Below are 17,143 nucleotides of genomic sequence, written 5' to 3' on the forward strand. Positions count from 1 at the left end.
AAAATGCCCATGCCAAAGCCACAGTTATACAGATGTTGATATAAACTAGTGATGGAACGATTCCAGTATTTTCCTCGATTCCAATACAACCAAACCTGTTTTAAATTCTCAGATAGATGAGAACTCAGATATGGAAAAAGTACATCTGGATGGCAAAGCTATTGAGGTTCTTCAGAAATTTTGTTAGCTTTGTGATACTGTAGCGAATCATTATTTCACAAACAGATTTGCTGTATACATTCAAAGGGAAATAACTAAATTGAAATTATTTCAAATTTTAAAATAGACACTAGATCTAAAGGAACATCGTTTTACCCACACAAACAGATAGCAGAATATTCACTGCATGCTTCATCCCAAAGTGAATTCTACGAGGACTAGCTAGTTTTTGCATTCTCACACATGGTTACACAGTAAACAGGCCAGGATCATTGCCATTTTGATTATAAATGCAATACATTGTCTTTTTTTTTGTAAATATCTTTCTAGTTAGAAAGATAACCACATGAAGGATACCAAGATCTTGAGTGAAAACGTTTCTGTGGAATGAACTGGGTTTGAACTTGGTACACCCAGGTTACCAGTCTGTGTTTTTACCATTTAGCCACCGTCACCTCCTAGAAACAGAAATGCTTCCTGATAGATTTAATTTCATTATTACTTTTTCTAAAGGATTTTTAACCCTTTGGACCCTGACGTATTTAATCAATAATTAGCTAAAAAGACAATTAGGTAATTAATAAAATCATTTGATAACTTATCAATAGAAGGCCAAAATATCGGCTGTGTTGTTCGTGCAAAGATGAGACAGTTAGAAAGGTTAATTTAGTACTTTATGTTTCATTTTATCACTTCATTGTAAATAATAATATATATGTCCCTTCTTATTTGGCTCCTCACGAGGGCAGTGTTAGACACAATGTTGGTTTAATGTAGGATAAAATCAAGTCCCTCCCACTAAAATGTGCACTTTGGATTGGGTCAAAAATTAAAATTGCCTCAGTCGAGCCAAGGAGAGAAAAAATGAAATGTAGGATCAGAACAGATACTACACTTTGCTCATAACCAAAAGACCAGTATTTACTCGCTTTGATGTGACACAAGGTCGGAAGGTGGGAAAATGCGCCAGCAACCCAAGAGGTGGAGCATTCTGTCTCTGCCAAAAAAGTCTGAATAGTCCCATCAGCATTCTATGGTGAGGGCGCTTCAGACAACAAGCGATTATATTGTTCCTCCCTAAAGTCATGAAGCAAAGCCTGGGAGGGTCGACCTTGTAGGGCTATGCATCAATCCAACAGCAAAAAGGCCATCAAAATTGCCCAGTTTCAGTCAAACTGATTGTTGAGGTTGGAATTTTGACTCACATGTACAACAAAAGTACACTGACTCTTAGCCAAAAGATCAATACACAGACAATCGAGAAGTTGTCTCAAAATCTATTAACATGGACATTTAATGATGGATTAAAATGCCTGCATTGTTTATTACATCATGCTCAAGAGTTACACATCATAATCTTTTGATCATAGTCAAGGCGATGGAGTTCACATGTTCACGCCAGATATCTCAGTTCCACATGACTCCTTTCAGGTCCCGCCTCTCAACATTGGCATCCTTTGCAATTACATCTGGATATGTGAGCATTCTACTTCTGGAGAGGGCCCACAGAAATTGGAAGGAATAACTTCATTTACTGCTCTAGAACAATGGCCTAAAAACTGAACACGACTTGCTATGACAATAGATAATGCAAATGTAAGTTTGTCATAGATTTGTTGTTTGGTTGGATGGGTATACCATAAGAGATTTTAGGCTCTCATGAGAAGGCGGGTATATGTACCATTCAGGCATGTTTCCAACTTTTTGGAAAGTGTCCATGTTCCTGAACCGTGGAGAAGGTTGGGCTGAATTATATATTTAAAAATTTTCAATTTGATGTTTTTGCCGAGATGTAATGTTCATATTTTGCTCAAATCGTTAGAAGCTGACCATGCCATCCCCTTTCTCATGCTGAAATCTTTGAATGAGGATGCGGTGAAGGATCTTGGGTACTTATAAGCATCACCCTGTTTTAGTGGCGTTTGATTCAATGTTTTGATACCATGATCGGAGTTGGAACAAGAGTAAAAAGTGATTTTGAAGCCTTTAAACTGTCGACTAATAAAAATAATATGGCCAGTTCTAAATTTCTGCTGGAAGACTTTTTTTTTTAATATAGGAGTCACCACTTATCAAGGCCCAGAGGCCACTCGAGGATAAGAGTTATTGAGTGTACAGTAGTCAATTGGATAATATCATAGTAATCGTTAGTAGTGGAAATTTGGTAAAATGGATTACTTCATCAAGAATTTGTTTACGTTGGGGCTTGAAGGCTACCAAATTGTAGTCAGCTGGAAAGCAGGCAAACAGAAGAGTTCCACAGGTGTGCAGTTCTAAGAAAGAAGCTTTGTTCATGGAATCTACGTTTTGGCTTAGGCACAGATAAAGAGTGGGGGAAAATTATTGACAGCAGTGTCAGCTAGACGAGTGTTTTTCATGAAAGTTTGGCGAGGGAGTGGGACCATAAATTGAAACTCAGATGATCACTTGGCATGAAAATAACGATAAAGCACAACGTCTCTTCTGTAGAAAAGAGGTTACAGGGAAGAGAAAAGGCCTTTGATGTGTTGTCATAGATGGTAGTGTCGTCAGTATAAATGATCTTATAAAGTGTTTTGAAAGATCATTGATGCAAATCAGGTAGAAAGTTGGGCCCAGGATGGACACCAGTATTAATACTGTTTCTAATTTCTATGCAATGCATCACAATGGAGTGTATAAGTATCTTCACATCTGTAAAAGAAAAATTGCAGCAAGTCCTGGGAATATATACAAGAAAAGATTGTTTGAAGTAAGTTATATACCGCCCACTATGACTAAGCAATCCCTAAAGCTACATACCTGAAAACGTAGCTTTTAAAACTGATATAGTGATATGGGACAACAGGAAGAAAGTAGCAGCCCTAATTGAAGTCAGTGTCCCTACTGATGCTGGTTTAAACAAAGGGAGAAGATAACTAAATACCAATGTCTTATGTATGGCATAAAAAGAAATTGGAATCTTAGGAAGATTCCATGATTACACTAAAGTAATCAGGAGCAACCAAGCTCATAAAAAAAAAAAAAATTTAAACCTAAATGGTAAATATAGCCAGTGAACCAAGTGCAGGAGTGATACAAAACAATTGCGCATAAAGGGAAAGTTAGAATCCTAAATGATCTCTCGGTAGGATTCTCTGAATAATATCTGGCATCCGGCAGGATGCTCTACCCCCACAACAATATGATGTTTGAGAATCAGTTTGAAAGTATTATGATTCAATATTCATATTTTTTTATTCCACTAGAGAACAGATGTATCTTGCATGCGCCCCTGTCATATAAAGAACAAATAACTGAAAAAGGATATTGAAATTAAAAAAATGCTTTTGAAGTGGATTTAAGTTAAGATAAATAAATAATTTTCAACAAGTATTATTTCCTAAATGGATTTTTCCTGTGGCCGGAAGTAGAAGTAGTAACAATCCAAGGGCAGTAACTCTGAACGCAAGTAGGTGGCGCTTTCATCTCTTCACGAAATGATTTGGGAATTTCTTGAGAATAAAAAAATAAAAAAAGCAAAAAACAACAACAAAAATTCCACACTCTCTCTTTCATAGACGGCTTCTTTTTTTTTCTTCTGTCTTTCTTTCAATGTGAAGGAATCCCTAACATACGCCCGAAAGCCGTACTACTGCCAGTCCCTCGTCTATGAAGATATCTTTCTTAATTAAAAGAAAAGAAATTATATATTTATTAACGGGCGATTTAGTTAATCCATCTAATAATGTCAACTTTAACTGGCCGAGGCCGTGGACGGGGTCGAGGTATTTTATCACTCGGCAAAGTTAACCAACCTCAAGTTGGTAAAGTTGGTGGTGGCTGGCAAGAAAATGAATCTAACAATTGTTTGTCACCTCCACCTGGAGACAAAGACGGTGCCAACAATCAGTCGTCATCACCTTCGGTTGCAAACCCGGGAGGAGAGAATCCGAATCAAAAAGATATCTTACAACCAACAGAAGAAAACGCCGATAAGGTAAGAGAAGAAAGCCTGTTATATATATATATATATATATATATATATATATATATATATATATATATATATATATATATATCATAACTTACTACTTAGCTCTACCTATGTATTGAGCACTGTTAAAGTAAATACTGAAATTTACGCATAAAATTATATCTTCGTATATTAATATGTGATTAAATGAAGTAAGCATATATATATATAATATATATATATATATATATATATATATATGTATATAAGATATATATTGTAAAAAAAAAAAAACGGGGAAAAAGTGCTCAATACGTTAGTAGAGCTAAATAAATATTGTCCTGCGATTGAAACAACTTGTAATTAATGATTTAAGCAAAATCCCCGAGGTTGATGATTTACGTTTTTTTTTGTTTTTTTTTAATTACATGAAAGAATTTGTGTATGCAGAATAAAGGATAAATTATTTACTCCCACACTTCTCGTATTTTACTAGTTCAACAGTATCAGATTCTACTTTTTGGGGCGATTACTGGCAAACAGCACGAAAAGGTATCCGCAAGGAATGGTACTTGCGCTGAACTGAATACGGACAATGCTGAAAATTAATAACGTTATTATTTTTAACATGGGGAGAGCGTTTTCGTTTTTAACTATACTTTCACCTAACAATTTAATAAATAAGAGATACCCTAAAATTTGAATTTAACTTAAAATATCCTATTTAAATTATTGGAACACTATTCCAAAGAAAGAATTTTTTTGAAAAATGATTAGAAAGGGAGGGATCCTTTTTTGTATAGAAATTTAACGTAAAATGAGCACTCACTTCCCAATTATAACAATTTTTTTGTATTGTAAACAAACCCCAAAACGAATTTGGATTATTCAGACTTCTATCCTAGTCTTGGTATCTTCATATTTGCATCGTTTCAGCTGTTATAACCTCCGATCTTCTTTAGGTGCGTCTTTTTCAACTCTATGCCGAATTCCAGATAATGTACGCAATTGTGAACTGAAACCGTTTAAATATTTTGAAGTTTGATTAGAAAAAAAGTGCACCTAAAGAAGGTCGAGGCTACATCGACCGAAACTTTGCAAATATTACAACCAAGATGTGAATAGTCCGGCGGTTGGATAAAATAGACGCCCCCCCCCCCTCCTGTATGTTTTTTATTTTATTATTTTTAAAATTTTTCAGAAGATTATTATCGAATAGACACTAGTTTACTTAATCATCCCCCAAAAATTTTTAAGTCAATATTTAAATATTTGTAGGGGGGGGTGCTTAGTTTCTAATGCATTAATGCAACTGCAACGTTCTCGTAAATCGATCACCCATTTTAGGACAACTTTCGCGAATTTAGCTCCTTTTTTTTTTTTTCTTTAACTGCTTAAAAAAAAAAAAAAAAAAAAAAGCTTCATTCGCGAAGTTTGGCCAACGTTGAGCTTTTCTAAAATGGATGATCGATTTAATACAACGTTATATTAAAAACTGAACATCCCTTACAAATATTTAAATAATTGACTTAAATTTTTTTTTTTTTTGATAATCTTAGAGACCATTAGATAATAAGGTGCTAATGCACTTACTGATCTGCGCTATTTTTTTTTAAATCGTATTTCCAAGTTTAATTAAAGTTTTTTTTTTTTTTTATTATTATTGTAAGATTAAAGTAGAAAGTACAGAATATGAACAAAACACCCTCTCCTCCCCATGTTAAGAATGACTTTTTAAGTAGCATTATTTCAGGACGGATCAATAAGTGCACTAGTATCGATAATAATCCACCGAAAAAAAAAATTTTAAAGACGAAAATAAAAAATTAAAAAATACAGAAAGGAGGGGTACCGCTTTCATACGTGCCCCCCTAAAAAAACAACAACAAACAATTACGAAATTCATGATACAGTAGTACACATAGCACAATAATGGAAGGCAAACAATTCGCATTTCATTTTTTGAAAACGAATTAATTCTTTAAAAATAAAGAGAACGGCTAAACCTGATAGTTGAAAAATCAACACGGTTGAATAAATTAGTTGATAAACCAGTTTTTCGAAAAAAAAAACACGTCTACTCATTTTTTTAGATACACAAGTCACTCATGCGGCGCATGCGATAAAGACGAAAAAATGTTCCATTTATTAAACATTTGCGGATAGGAAAATATAATTTTATAAAGAATAAAGACAATAAGAATTAGCTTTTTTATTATTTCAGCAAGATTCCTTTGCTCTACAAAAAAAACAAAAAAACAAAACAAAAACATTTACTGTTGCCTCCCCTCTCTGTCAAGAATGAGTTTCTAAATGTTAGTTCAGCAGCGCAGTAACATAGATGCACAAGCACCGTTGCGTTTTGAGAAAATCCGAAACCGGCTTTATTTCATTGTTTCCATATTTCGCGAATTTAGCCTTTTTTAATTTCTCATTTTAAAATAATCTCCGAAAAAAAAAAAAAAAAATCTAAACTGCTTAAAAAGGGCTAAATTCGCAAAAGTTGTCCTAAAAACATCTAGTACTCCTAAAATAGGTAATAGATTTACTAGAACGTTGCATTAGAAACTGAGCACCCGCACCCCCCCCACGAATATTTAAATGTTGACTTAAAAAATTTGGTCCTATAGTATATCGCTGAAAATGAAGACGCCATTTTTTTTTTTCGGGCACCTGTCGTCAGAATCAGAGGAAGAAATCAGTATTTTTAATTATGACCAAAGCATAAAATAACAAAAAACATTAAACTAGATAATTACTTCCGGAAAGAACTAATTACTACGTGCCCCAATATAGTATAACCCCCTCTCCCAACGACATTTTGAATAAACACAAACCTCATCTCGAAAGCCGTTCTTAATGAGGAGGTTGGGGGGTGTTTATACTACGTTGGGGCACGTAGTAATTTCTTTTTGGAAGTAATCATTATCTAGTTTAATGTTTTTTTTATTTCATGCTTATTGCTTCGGTTATAGTTTAAAATACTGATTCTGATAAGTGCTCCCTCCCAAAATGCCGTCTCTATTTTCAGCCATAAACTGTAGTAGTACCAAGTTTTTTTTCATAATATGGTAAGACTAGTTTCTATTCGATAATAATCCGCTGAAAATTTTAAAAAAAAAAGAGATGAAAAATACAGGAGGTACCGCTTCGCTTCGGGTTTGTATTACTGTACACATAGATTCGAAAAAGTTGTCAAAAAAACAAATATATAACAATAAATGCTATCAAAAGCAAGATAAGTTACTTTTCTACCAAACTGGATATATTCTTCGTGTCTTTATTCAATGTAAAATGTTTATTCAGCTCGAAAAACATACATTGTTTACCGATGTATTGGAAAATTAAAAATGGCGCCCGACTCTCTCTTTAACACGGTAAGTTCGGGAAAAGGTGTTATAAATAATAAACTAGACAAAAGACTATTAAAACCCCACGGAATATATGTCAACCTATGTCACGGTAATATATATTGAGCGAGTTTCTAACAGTATTTTGTCTAGTTTTATATTTATAGCACCTTTTCCAAAACTTACCGTGTTAAAGAGAGATTCGGGCGCCATTTTGAATTTTCCAATACATCGGTAAACACTATGTTTTTCGAGCTGAATAAACATGTTACATTAAATAAAAACACTGGAAACATATCCAGTTTAGTTTGGTAGAAAAGTAACTTATCTTGCCTTTGATAACATTTATTTGTTATATATTTGTTTTTTGACAACTTTTTCGAATCTGTGTACAGTGATACAAACCCCCCCAAAATATTTGTTTTAATATTTTAAATGATCTCTTAATTAAACTGAAGACCTACTGGTACTTGTGCAGTTTACGGACTGTACTGTTTTTAGATAGTATTTTCAAGTTCAATTTTTACGGTATCTTTTTAGTAAATTAAGTGAAAGTTTAGAATAGTTAACAAAGCTCCCCCTCCCCATGTTAGGAATGACTTTCTAAATAATGTTATTTCGACACGGTCTGTATTTGGATGTTATATGTATCCGTACCCTTGATAATCATCCGTAGAATACGTAGTTGTGCGTGTCTTGTCCAATTTTATCTACAGCAGATTTTTCTCATTTCCAATATTGGCTGTCTAAAATCCGGTAATGCCGCAACAACAACCGTAAGGTGACCACACAAAATGAAATCAGGGTTCCTGAAACAAACCCTCTGATTTATTTACATTTGTTTTCTATTCTTATAATAGTATAATTATTTTTAGTGTTTTTTTTTGTTTTTTTTCAGTCACATGGACAGTTTGTTGGTGATATTGACTTTTTACGATCTCTAAAAATGTATTGTAAAGTTAACGTCCGTGATGAAAATTTATTCTATAAAATGTCTATGTATTACGATGTATCGATGTACCACTGAGAAATTTGTGAGGATATATTATCAACAAAGTTTTGACTACGTTTCTTCATGCACATTAAGATTTTGCAGAAAGGTTTGCGATGCCATTATAAATAAGCAGCATGATGTCACTGAAGTGTAGTGTCAGGTATAATAAATTGTTGAATGTGAGGGGGAGGGTGTCCTTCATTAATACTAACCCTAAGTCCGTTGACACACCAGTTCTCATTGATAAACAAAGTTAAGCAATGTTGAGTCTGGTCAGTATCAGATGGCTGACCATTTGCAAATACCAAGTGCTGTATGTAGGAGGACGTCAACACCTCTCTACAAGAACTGGAAAAATCTAACGTCATCTGCCTCTGACCAGGATATACATGCTATTCCGGATCGCTTGTGAATTTAATATTTCCTAGAAACTTCCTAACTCAGAATAATCCCAGTGGATCCACCTAGGATGAATGCAACTTCTGCTTAGTCCAGGTAACAGAACTGTTGAGTTTATTTTGCCTTAATTTTGTAATGTGTCATCATTATTTTTTATTTTTTAAAATCACTCTTAGAGAAGGAGCCATTCCTGGATTCGCCTTGTTTTATCCTTGTCTGGGTGTGGCCACATAGGACTAAATTGGTTATCGATATTTTCTCTCCGCCGAGTTTTTGTGAAGATAATTTAGCACGGCTAAAAGAATCCTGAAAACTCAAATTCTCACCTTGACAGTTGTGTAATTCAAGTTCTGTCTTTGCAAAAACATTTGCAAGTTTGATCGTGCTTCCAGATCTGTCATGAACTACTAGTAGTTCCTATTTACGATGCCTCCCCACGGGACAGTTAGACACCAGGGTCGTTTTTTAATGTGGAGAAAAGGAACAAAAAAATAAAAATTGTCTCAGTCGTGAAGGATTTCTCCTCCACAAACAGAACAAGAAATTGAAGTGTAGTATCTGCAGAACAGATACTATATTTTGATCTTTATATTTAATTTATTCTGTTTAAAGAAAAATTACAATTAAAAAAATTTCAATATAAAAGGTAAAATCTCAAAGACAAAACAAATTTAGGCACAAAGCCCTATAAGATCTGGGAGGGGGGTGTTGCAGGGTTTTTGTAACTAAAGTAAAAATGGAGTCTTTGGCGACTTACTCTTGACTGGCAACATTTACCTCATTCACTCTGTGGAACACTTTGATCTTGACCCAAAGGCCAAGACCTACTACTAGTAGTTATTCTTTTAAAAGGTTCAATAACTTTTGGTGGGAAATATCATCCATTGTGCAAAGCTCCCAAATAGAGAATTACAAGATCCTTCTAAACTGAGGGAGGAAGGAGGTTCGAATATTGAAGAATCACATATAGTTATCACAGCAAGTTGAACGTCAAAGTCCGAATGTTTTCCAAACGGAAATATTAATACAGATTCCATTTTAGATTTTAACAGTATAAATTTAGAGTTCCTTTTTAAGCCTTCTGCAAAATGTATTACGCAAGAATAATTTCCATAAATCTGATTTTTGTTGAATACAATTAACGTGTAGTTGCGGCGAAATCTTAGAGGAACTGAAAAAAAATGACGCATTTCAAATTTGCGCCTTTATTGTTAAGTCTTGTTTGAAATAACATCACATGTTATTTCGTCTGAATAAAGGAAATGTTTTTTTTTTTTATATAATTCCCAGCATGCAATAGTAAGTATTTTTAGCAGTGAATTTTCAACATTTTTGGCCTTTCTGATTTTTTTTTTTTTCTCCTCCATTGCATCCTGGTCCATTCTGTCACTGTATATGTCCACCTTTCATATGCAAATCTCAAAAGATGATCTTCCTAGCTAGGTTGAACCATTTGTATAGCGGTGATGTTTATGCTGTCTGATCCAGGTGTTTCTTTTTCTTTCATTTAAACAGATGCCGAGCATAATGTTTCATTTTGAAGTATAGCATTTTGTGAATTGCAACAAAAAAATGTTCCGTCTTTTTTTTTTTTTATTTTGGTTCAAGAATGCATTTTCAATTCTGCGTAATTAGCATTTGACTATTGTAATTCGTTACAGATTTTGTTGCATCAGTCTGGAGCAGGCATGGAAGCTGATCTACATAAAAGTTTATAAATGTGTTTTCTTAGATTAAAGTAAAATTAGGTTGACAATAGCATAAAGTACTAAAATGAACATTTTGACAAATATTCTCATCTCTGATCTTCAGGTACTTCTTGGACTATGGATTATCTCTTTCAGGAGTAGGGAGTGATTGGTTTATATTCGGTCATCTGAGGCATCTTTACAAAAGAATGCCAACTGATCCGATAATGATAGTGCCACCTTACATAAGCTGCCCCCCCTCCCCCGTTAAAATTATTGTTAATTCTTGCTGTAGTGAGAAGCAAGTAAATAACCTTGATTCTGCAAACTTTGTAATTTTAATTCCATGTACAAGTTCTCATCTTGATGGAAATTCTTAACAAGAGACACCCCCTCCCTTCCCCACAAAAAAGAAAACCAAAAAATAAAAATGCAAGAAATGTTACCAAAGGCAATCTTTTACATTCCTAGATAAACATTTTTTTTTTTTTTTTTAACCTTATTTGAAAGAATTTTTAGCTTAATACAAAACTAGTGTAAACTATTAAGTTGGAATGAAAACAAGAAAATGGCCGACATTAGACTGTTACATGGAGTCTCGATAATCTCTTAAAAATCGAAAATCATACAAAATCACAACTAATCATTGTCACAAATTGTGTAAAAATGTAATGTCTAACTGAATTGTATATTTTTATTCGTATTTTTTTGTATAATTTTTGATTTTGGAGAGATTATCAAGATTCCATAGTCAGGGGAGCAAGTGGGGCAATTTCAAAGGTTGGCAGTTCAAGGAAAGAAGCTATCAGAGTAGAAAGCCTTCCAGCATCTGTGTACCACTATAGTAAAAATATGGGATTTTGTCAACTGATGAGTTGGTTAGGTGTATTTACAGTGAGTGTCGCAAGTTCATTGGAGCACATTGAAATACTTGTAAATAAAGCACAAGGATGCAACATTGTGATAACGAGACACATGATCTGTGAATACCTTTCGAGTACTGCTCCTTTCTCTGACATGAATACCTGAATACCTTTCAAATACTGCTCTCTTGAATCTCTTGCAAATACCGCTCCTTTCTGATGTCTTCCAGGATCTGTGCTTACCTTTTTATATTTTCTTCCTTGTCGTGACGTCATTTCGCACATGGCTCTGTCATTTGCATACAGCTGCCATATGCGCTTCCGCACTCTGTTACACAAATATCTTATTGGAAACAGCTATATACGATGACTTATCCAAAATGAGAACATAAGCTGGTTGTAGTTTTATCATTTTTTTTATTCATCATCTCTGAAAGTGATGGAAGAAGCTTCCTAAGGAAACAATGCAAATGGGACACACATTACAACAGATTACAATGGTTGTCTCTAACATACATTAATGGTCATATAAAAAAAAAAAAAAAATCTATAGAAGACAGAATAATGTAAAGATGTCACGGATAGACTCAAACTGACACAACTTAAGATATAATCATTGAACCAGCTATGCAGTTTCACTTTTAATGATCAAACTAGACCACCTGTGACCCGTTGGGTCAGTATGTTATATTAGCTATGGAATTCATGTATGAGCGTGACACTTGTGACGTAAACAAAATATTTTTTTTTTTGACATAACAGAAACAATTCTATGAAAGTATATTAAAATGAAAAAAAGAATATAGATTTCTATGAGTCGTTCTGTTTACAATTGTTTATATTTGAAAAAAAAAAAACTTAAACCATTGAATTATAAGTGGTTTGCCATACTTATAGATAAATGTGCACTGAACAGATACCATAATACTTTAAGTTCAAATTTTGATATATTTTTTTAATTAAAACGCAAAAAAAAAAAAAAAATGGGACGCTGAAAACGTAAACAGTAAAACAATATGTTTTATTGTCGCGTTGATTATTTATTTTTAACGCAAATTAAAAAAACATTTTCGGAGTTATTTATTTATGTTGGTCTGTAGAATGTGTAATTAATTTAAAAGAACCAAAAAAATATATATATATATATATATATATATATATATATATATATATATATAAATTTGGCATGTAGACTTAAAGTTTGGGATAATTTTTATTTTTGACCAAAAGAAAATTTAAAAGTAAATAGCAAAATATTAAAATCATGAAAATATTTTGAAAAAGAAAAGATGAGATTTACTGTTATGACTGAAGATGTCATAACTTGTAAATTATGAAATTGGTGTCATTGTTATTGTTTGCATTGGTAGTACCAATTGCATGGTTCCTTCTACATCAGTCTGTATAATTTACTTTTAATAATAATATTCCTTTTGAAATAATGTCTGTCAGGGACAATACAATAAGGAAAGTACAAAATGATTTTTCTTTCATAAAAATAAGTCATTGTCAACTAAATATTCTTTAAATAAATGAAAAGCCATAAAGTATCCTGTACCTCTACAAGGCCATCATTCGCCTATGTATGGATTATTGTTGCCACATTTGGGCTGGTGCATCTGCTAGTCCCTCACTCTTAAACAGGGTTCAAAAGAGAATCGGCAACCTAATTAGTTCCAAACTGTCAGCTAAGCTCCAGCCACTGTCATATTGACGAAATGTTGCATCCATCTGCCTATTTTACAAGTATTTTAATGGTAGATGCTCCGATGAACTACAAGTCTCTGTATCCCCTCGATGTAAATACCCCCCCGACAAACCTGACAAGCAGCAAAATCTCACCCCTACACAGTGAAGATCCTCAGATGCCAGAAGGGATTCTACTCTAATAGTTTCTTCCCCAGAACTGCTAGACTTTGGAATTCCCTTCTGAGTTCCTGTTTCTCCAACTGTACTGACATGCAGAAGTTCAAGTGTAAAGTCATCTTGCTGCTAAACTCCCTACATAGTGTCCTTGCAATTATGTCCCAGATAGTAGCTCTCTACATTAAAGTGGCACTGTGCCGAAAATGCGAAAAAACAAAAGATAAAAATACTCCTCTTTAATTATTTTAAATTGTAGCAGATTTATTTATTTTTTTTTTTACCTTATTTAATCTATTTATTTTGCATGTTCACCCCAAACAAGACGGTGCCATTGTGATATGGGGGCTACTATCTGGGACATAATTTGCAGGGTTACTATTAGTTGAGCAGCAAGATGTCTGTTTACATTATACTTGAACTTTTGCAGACATTAGGGCAGTCAGAGAAGCAGGGAGCCGGAAGGGAATTCCAAAGTTTAGCAAAACCTTATAATAATAATTGTTAGCTAAACATTCTTGAAATCAATAAAACTAATGTTATTTTTTTAATGTATTAATTTAAAACTAGCAGGATCTGTGGAAATTCCACAGCGGACTCTTTCATATGTAATATATTGATGTTGGCATTCTGTGGATGTTCAGCGTAAATTGAGACACCCTGACGTTATTGTAGCTCTGTTGTTAAAACTGTAAAAGTATTTATCTAACCCAGCAGGGACACTCGACATAGCCTGCTCATAAAGTACACTTAAATATGATATTTTAATTTATGCAGATTTCGGATATATTATTATAGTCTATTTTCTATCGATTTTTATACATTATAAAGTTGTGATTTCAAAAATGAAAAAAATAATCCATATGACTTGGGTGCATCAGCTTGAACCAAAACTTATGAAGAATAAAATATATATACTAGCATTGCCTGGTCATAAAATGTTTAAATATGATATTTTGATTAATGCAGATTTCGTATTTATTATTGGACCCAATATATAGTAATGATTTAAAAAGTAAAAAAGAAAAAAAAAAAAAATGACTTGTGCGCCACCACCGAGAATCGAAACCAAAACATTTAGCTTACGATTTACTTTTTCTTTTGACGTTAATGCCTGTAGTATGAAGACATCTTTGCTGCAAGGCTAAAAATTAAAACATGAATTTATAGCTATTACGTTGCGCATGCACATTCGGAATACCGTCATTCAACCTTTATCTGGCAAATTCCATTTTTTTTTATTTTTTTTTTTTTCACTTTCACACTAATTTTTCCCGGTTAAAACCTAAATATAAAGTTTTGCATGGGTTCGAATACCCTATAATGTTGAATTTCATGTCAGTAGACCAAAAACTGACAGGAGTTTTATAGGCAATTTTTAAAAATAAATACATATACACATACATGAATATATGTAGAAAGAGGTATGTGTTTACTATAACGTTTTTACGCAAATATTACGCAAGTATAAATCATGTAGACTATCTCCATGAATATAATTACACGTAAGTTAACTAAAGATGATCATCCCATAAAAATAAACGCAAAAACTAATAGGGAATTAAAATAAATGTTTTTAAAAGGGTATGCAAATTAGCTAGATCGATAGCTGTATTTTCTTTGAAATAAATAGAAAAAAAAAGGTTTTTAATATGAATATCAATACACACAAAAAACAAATTTATAAGGGTATATAGAACTTGATTTCCTTCAGCTATAATCGAAACCAAAACGTATAAAGACATTTTGATAAAATTATTTATTACAAGAAATAGAAAGTCATAAAAATAAAACGGCAGTCACTCAGAAGAAAATATGTAAGCTTGGCACACATACCATCGTATTGATATATAGAACATGGTATTTTTAATTGATGTGACGACATAATTTGATTTAGGAACAATTCATTTTAAAATGGGTAAAATCTAAATGTTTTGTATGTTCCTATTTACTTGCCTCCCCACGAGGAAAGAATGAGACACAAGGTTTGTTTTTAATGTGGGGAAAATCCAGCTCTCCAAAAAGGGGCACTCTGGATAGGAACAAAAATAAAAATTGTCTCAGTTATGAAGGATTTCTCCTCCACTGACCGAGGACAGAAAAGGTGAAATGTAGCATCAGAGCAGTTACTACGCTGTCATCTTAGCCCGAAGATTAATCAGTAAATTAAAATGCGTGAATTCAAAATGAATTTAACGAGGTTATACAAGAGTGCTCAATACCAATGTAGAGCAAGTTATACTTTTATTTTCACGTAAACATTTTGGGTATCACTACACACTATAGTACTGTACTTTTGTAAAAGCAACATGTCCTTAGTTGTGTATGACTAGTTGACTGAAATATACTCATGAATGTGTAGCCATACCTAAATGTTTATGTAAAAAAAAAATGTATATCATTAATATAAATATTAATAGCATCAATCTATATCAACCTGTAGAATGTACTGTTAATAATGTTCTCTTTGAAATAAGATGCATTAAGTTTAATACTATTAAGAAAATTAGCCCTTTTTTCTTAAAAATAATTGTCACCAGCTAAATATTCTTTAAAGTAATAAATTGAATATTGTAACACCTTTTTGAAAAGAAATACGGTTTTCTTACCTTTTAAGAGAGGGAATTCCAAAGGCAATAACTAAATATTATTCAAATCAATAAAAGGAATGTCCCCTTTTGAAATTTATTCATTTAAAATTGTACTGTTTTAATTGATGAGATGATATAATTTGATTTTGGAGCAATTCATTTTAAAATGAGTAAGGCCCTAAATTTTATGTTAGCGACATCAGATCAATCAGTAATGAGATCGAACGATCTATCAATAAATAACAAACTGAATTTTCAAGAGTCCATGACAATTTTTTAAATGCCTGTAAAAAAAAAAAAAAAAAGTCTGGAAACTTATTTCAGGCACTTCGTAGTTGCAAATTCAAAAATCTAAAACCGCAGACATTTTTTTTTTTTTTTTATTGGTATTACATGACGTAACACGTTAACGCACTTCCAGAAATGCACATATTTTGTACAAGTATGTTTTTATATCACGGAAAAAATATATATTGTATAACTATTTATTTATTTATTAATAGAATTAGTAAAAATCAACAGGATAAAATATGAGGAAAGAAAGTAAACTGGATTATAAATTTTGTTTTTTTCTCCTTTCTAAAGACAAGGAAATAACATGGTTGGTTATTTTCGAAATGTGAACTAGTTATGTATTGTATATAAAAGAATAAAGTCTGCATATTTATGAATGTGTAGCTTAAACGTAAAATGTTCACAAAATACATTTTTGTATGCATTTTTTTTTTTTTTTTTTTTACATAGGAATCACCACTTATCAAGGCCCGGGGACCACTCGAGGATAAGGGTTAATGGTATATATTAGTAAATGTGATTATGGCGTAGTAAACATAAGTAGTGGGAATTTTGTAAATTGGATTACTTAGGGGAGCGGTTCATCAAGAACTTGTTTACGTTGGACTTGAAGACAATCAGATTGTAGTCAGCTGGAAAGCAGGCAATTGGAAGAGAGTTCCACAGGTGTGCAGTTCTAAGAAAGAAGCCCTGCTCATGAAATCTACATTTAGGTTTAGGCACAGATAAAGAGTGTGGGAAATTCATAGTGGTTTTGGGTGAGACGAGTGATTTTGTGAAAGTTTAGCAAGGGGGGACCATAGATTGAAGCTCAGCTGAGCATTTGCCATGAAAATAACGATAAAGCAGAGACAGGCTCGCAACATCTCTTCTGTGGGAAAAGAGGTTGCAGGGAAGAGACGCAGACCGGGGGGAGACGAGACGCAGACCGGGGGAGACAGAGACGCAGACCGGGGGGAGACAGAGACGCAGACCGGGGGGGGAGACAGAGACGCAGACCGGGGGAGA

At 33.2% G+C, this 17,143-nt stretch overlaps 1 protein-coding gene across 2 annotated transcripts in view; it reads left to right on the forward strand.

Annotated features, from left to right (window-relative positions):
* The first annotated feature begins 2,867 nt into the window (after positions 1–2,867).
* LOC145245836 (CBP80/20-dependent translation initiation factor-like) overlaps positions 2,868–17,143 on the forward strand; it is a 101,184-nt gene continuing 86,908 nt past the window's right edge. Inside the window, exon 1 of one of the 2 annotated variants that reach the window (XM_080107488.1) lies at positions 2,868–4,117. In XM_080107488.1, coding sequence (XP_079963614.1) covers positions 3,866–4,117 — 252 coding nt within the window. In that variant the 5' untranslated portion in view covers positions 2,868–3,865. The remainder of the gene's footprint in view (positions 4,118–17,143) is intronic. The other variant, XM_080107489.1, reaches the window with a different exon arrangement.

Source organism: Euprymna scolopes, chromosome 23 (genome assembly GCF_053919585.1).
Source record: "Euprymna scolopes isolate OS-2025 chromosome 23, ASM5391958v1, whole genome shotgun sequence".
In the NCBI taxonomy this organism is placed as follows: Eukaryota; Metazoa; Mollusca; class Cephalopoda; order Sepiida; family Sepiolidae; genus Euprymna; species Euprymna scolopes.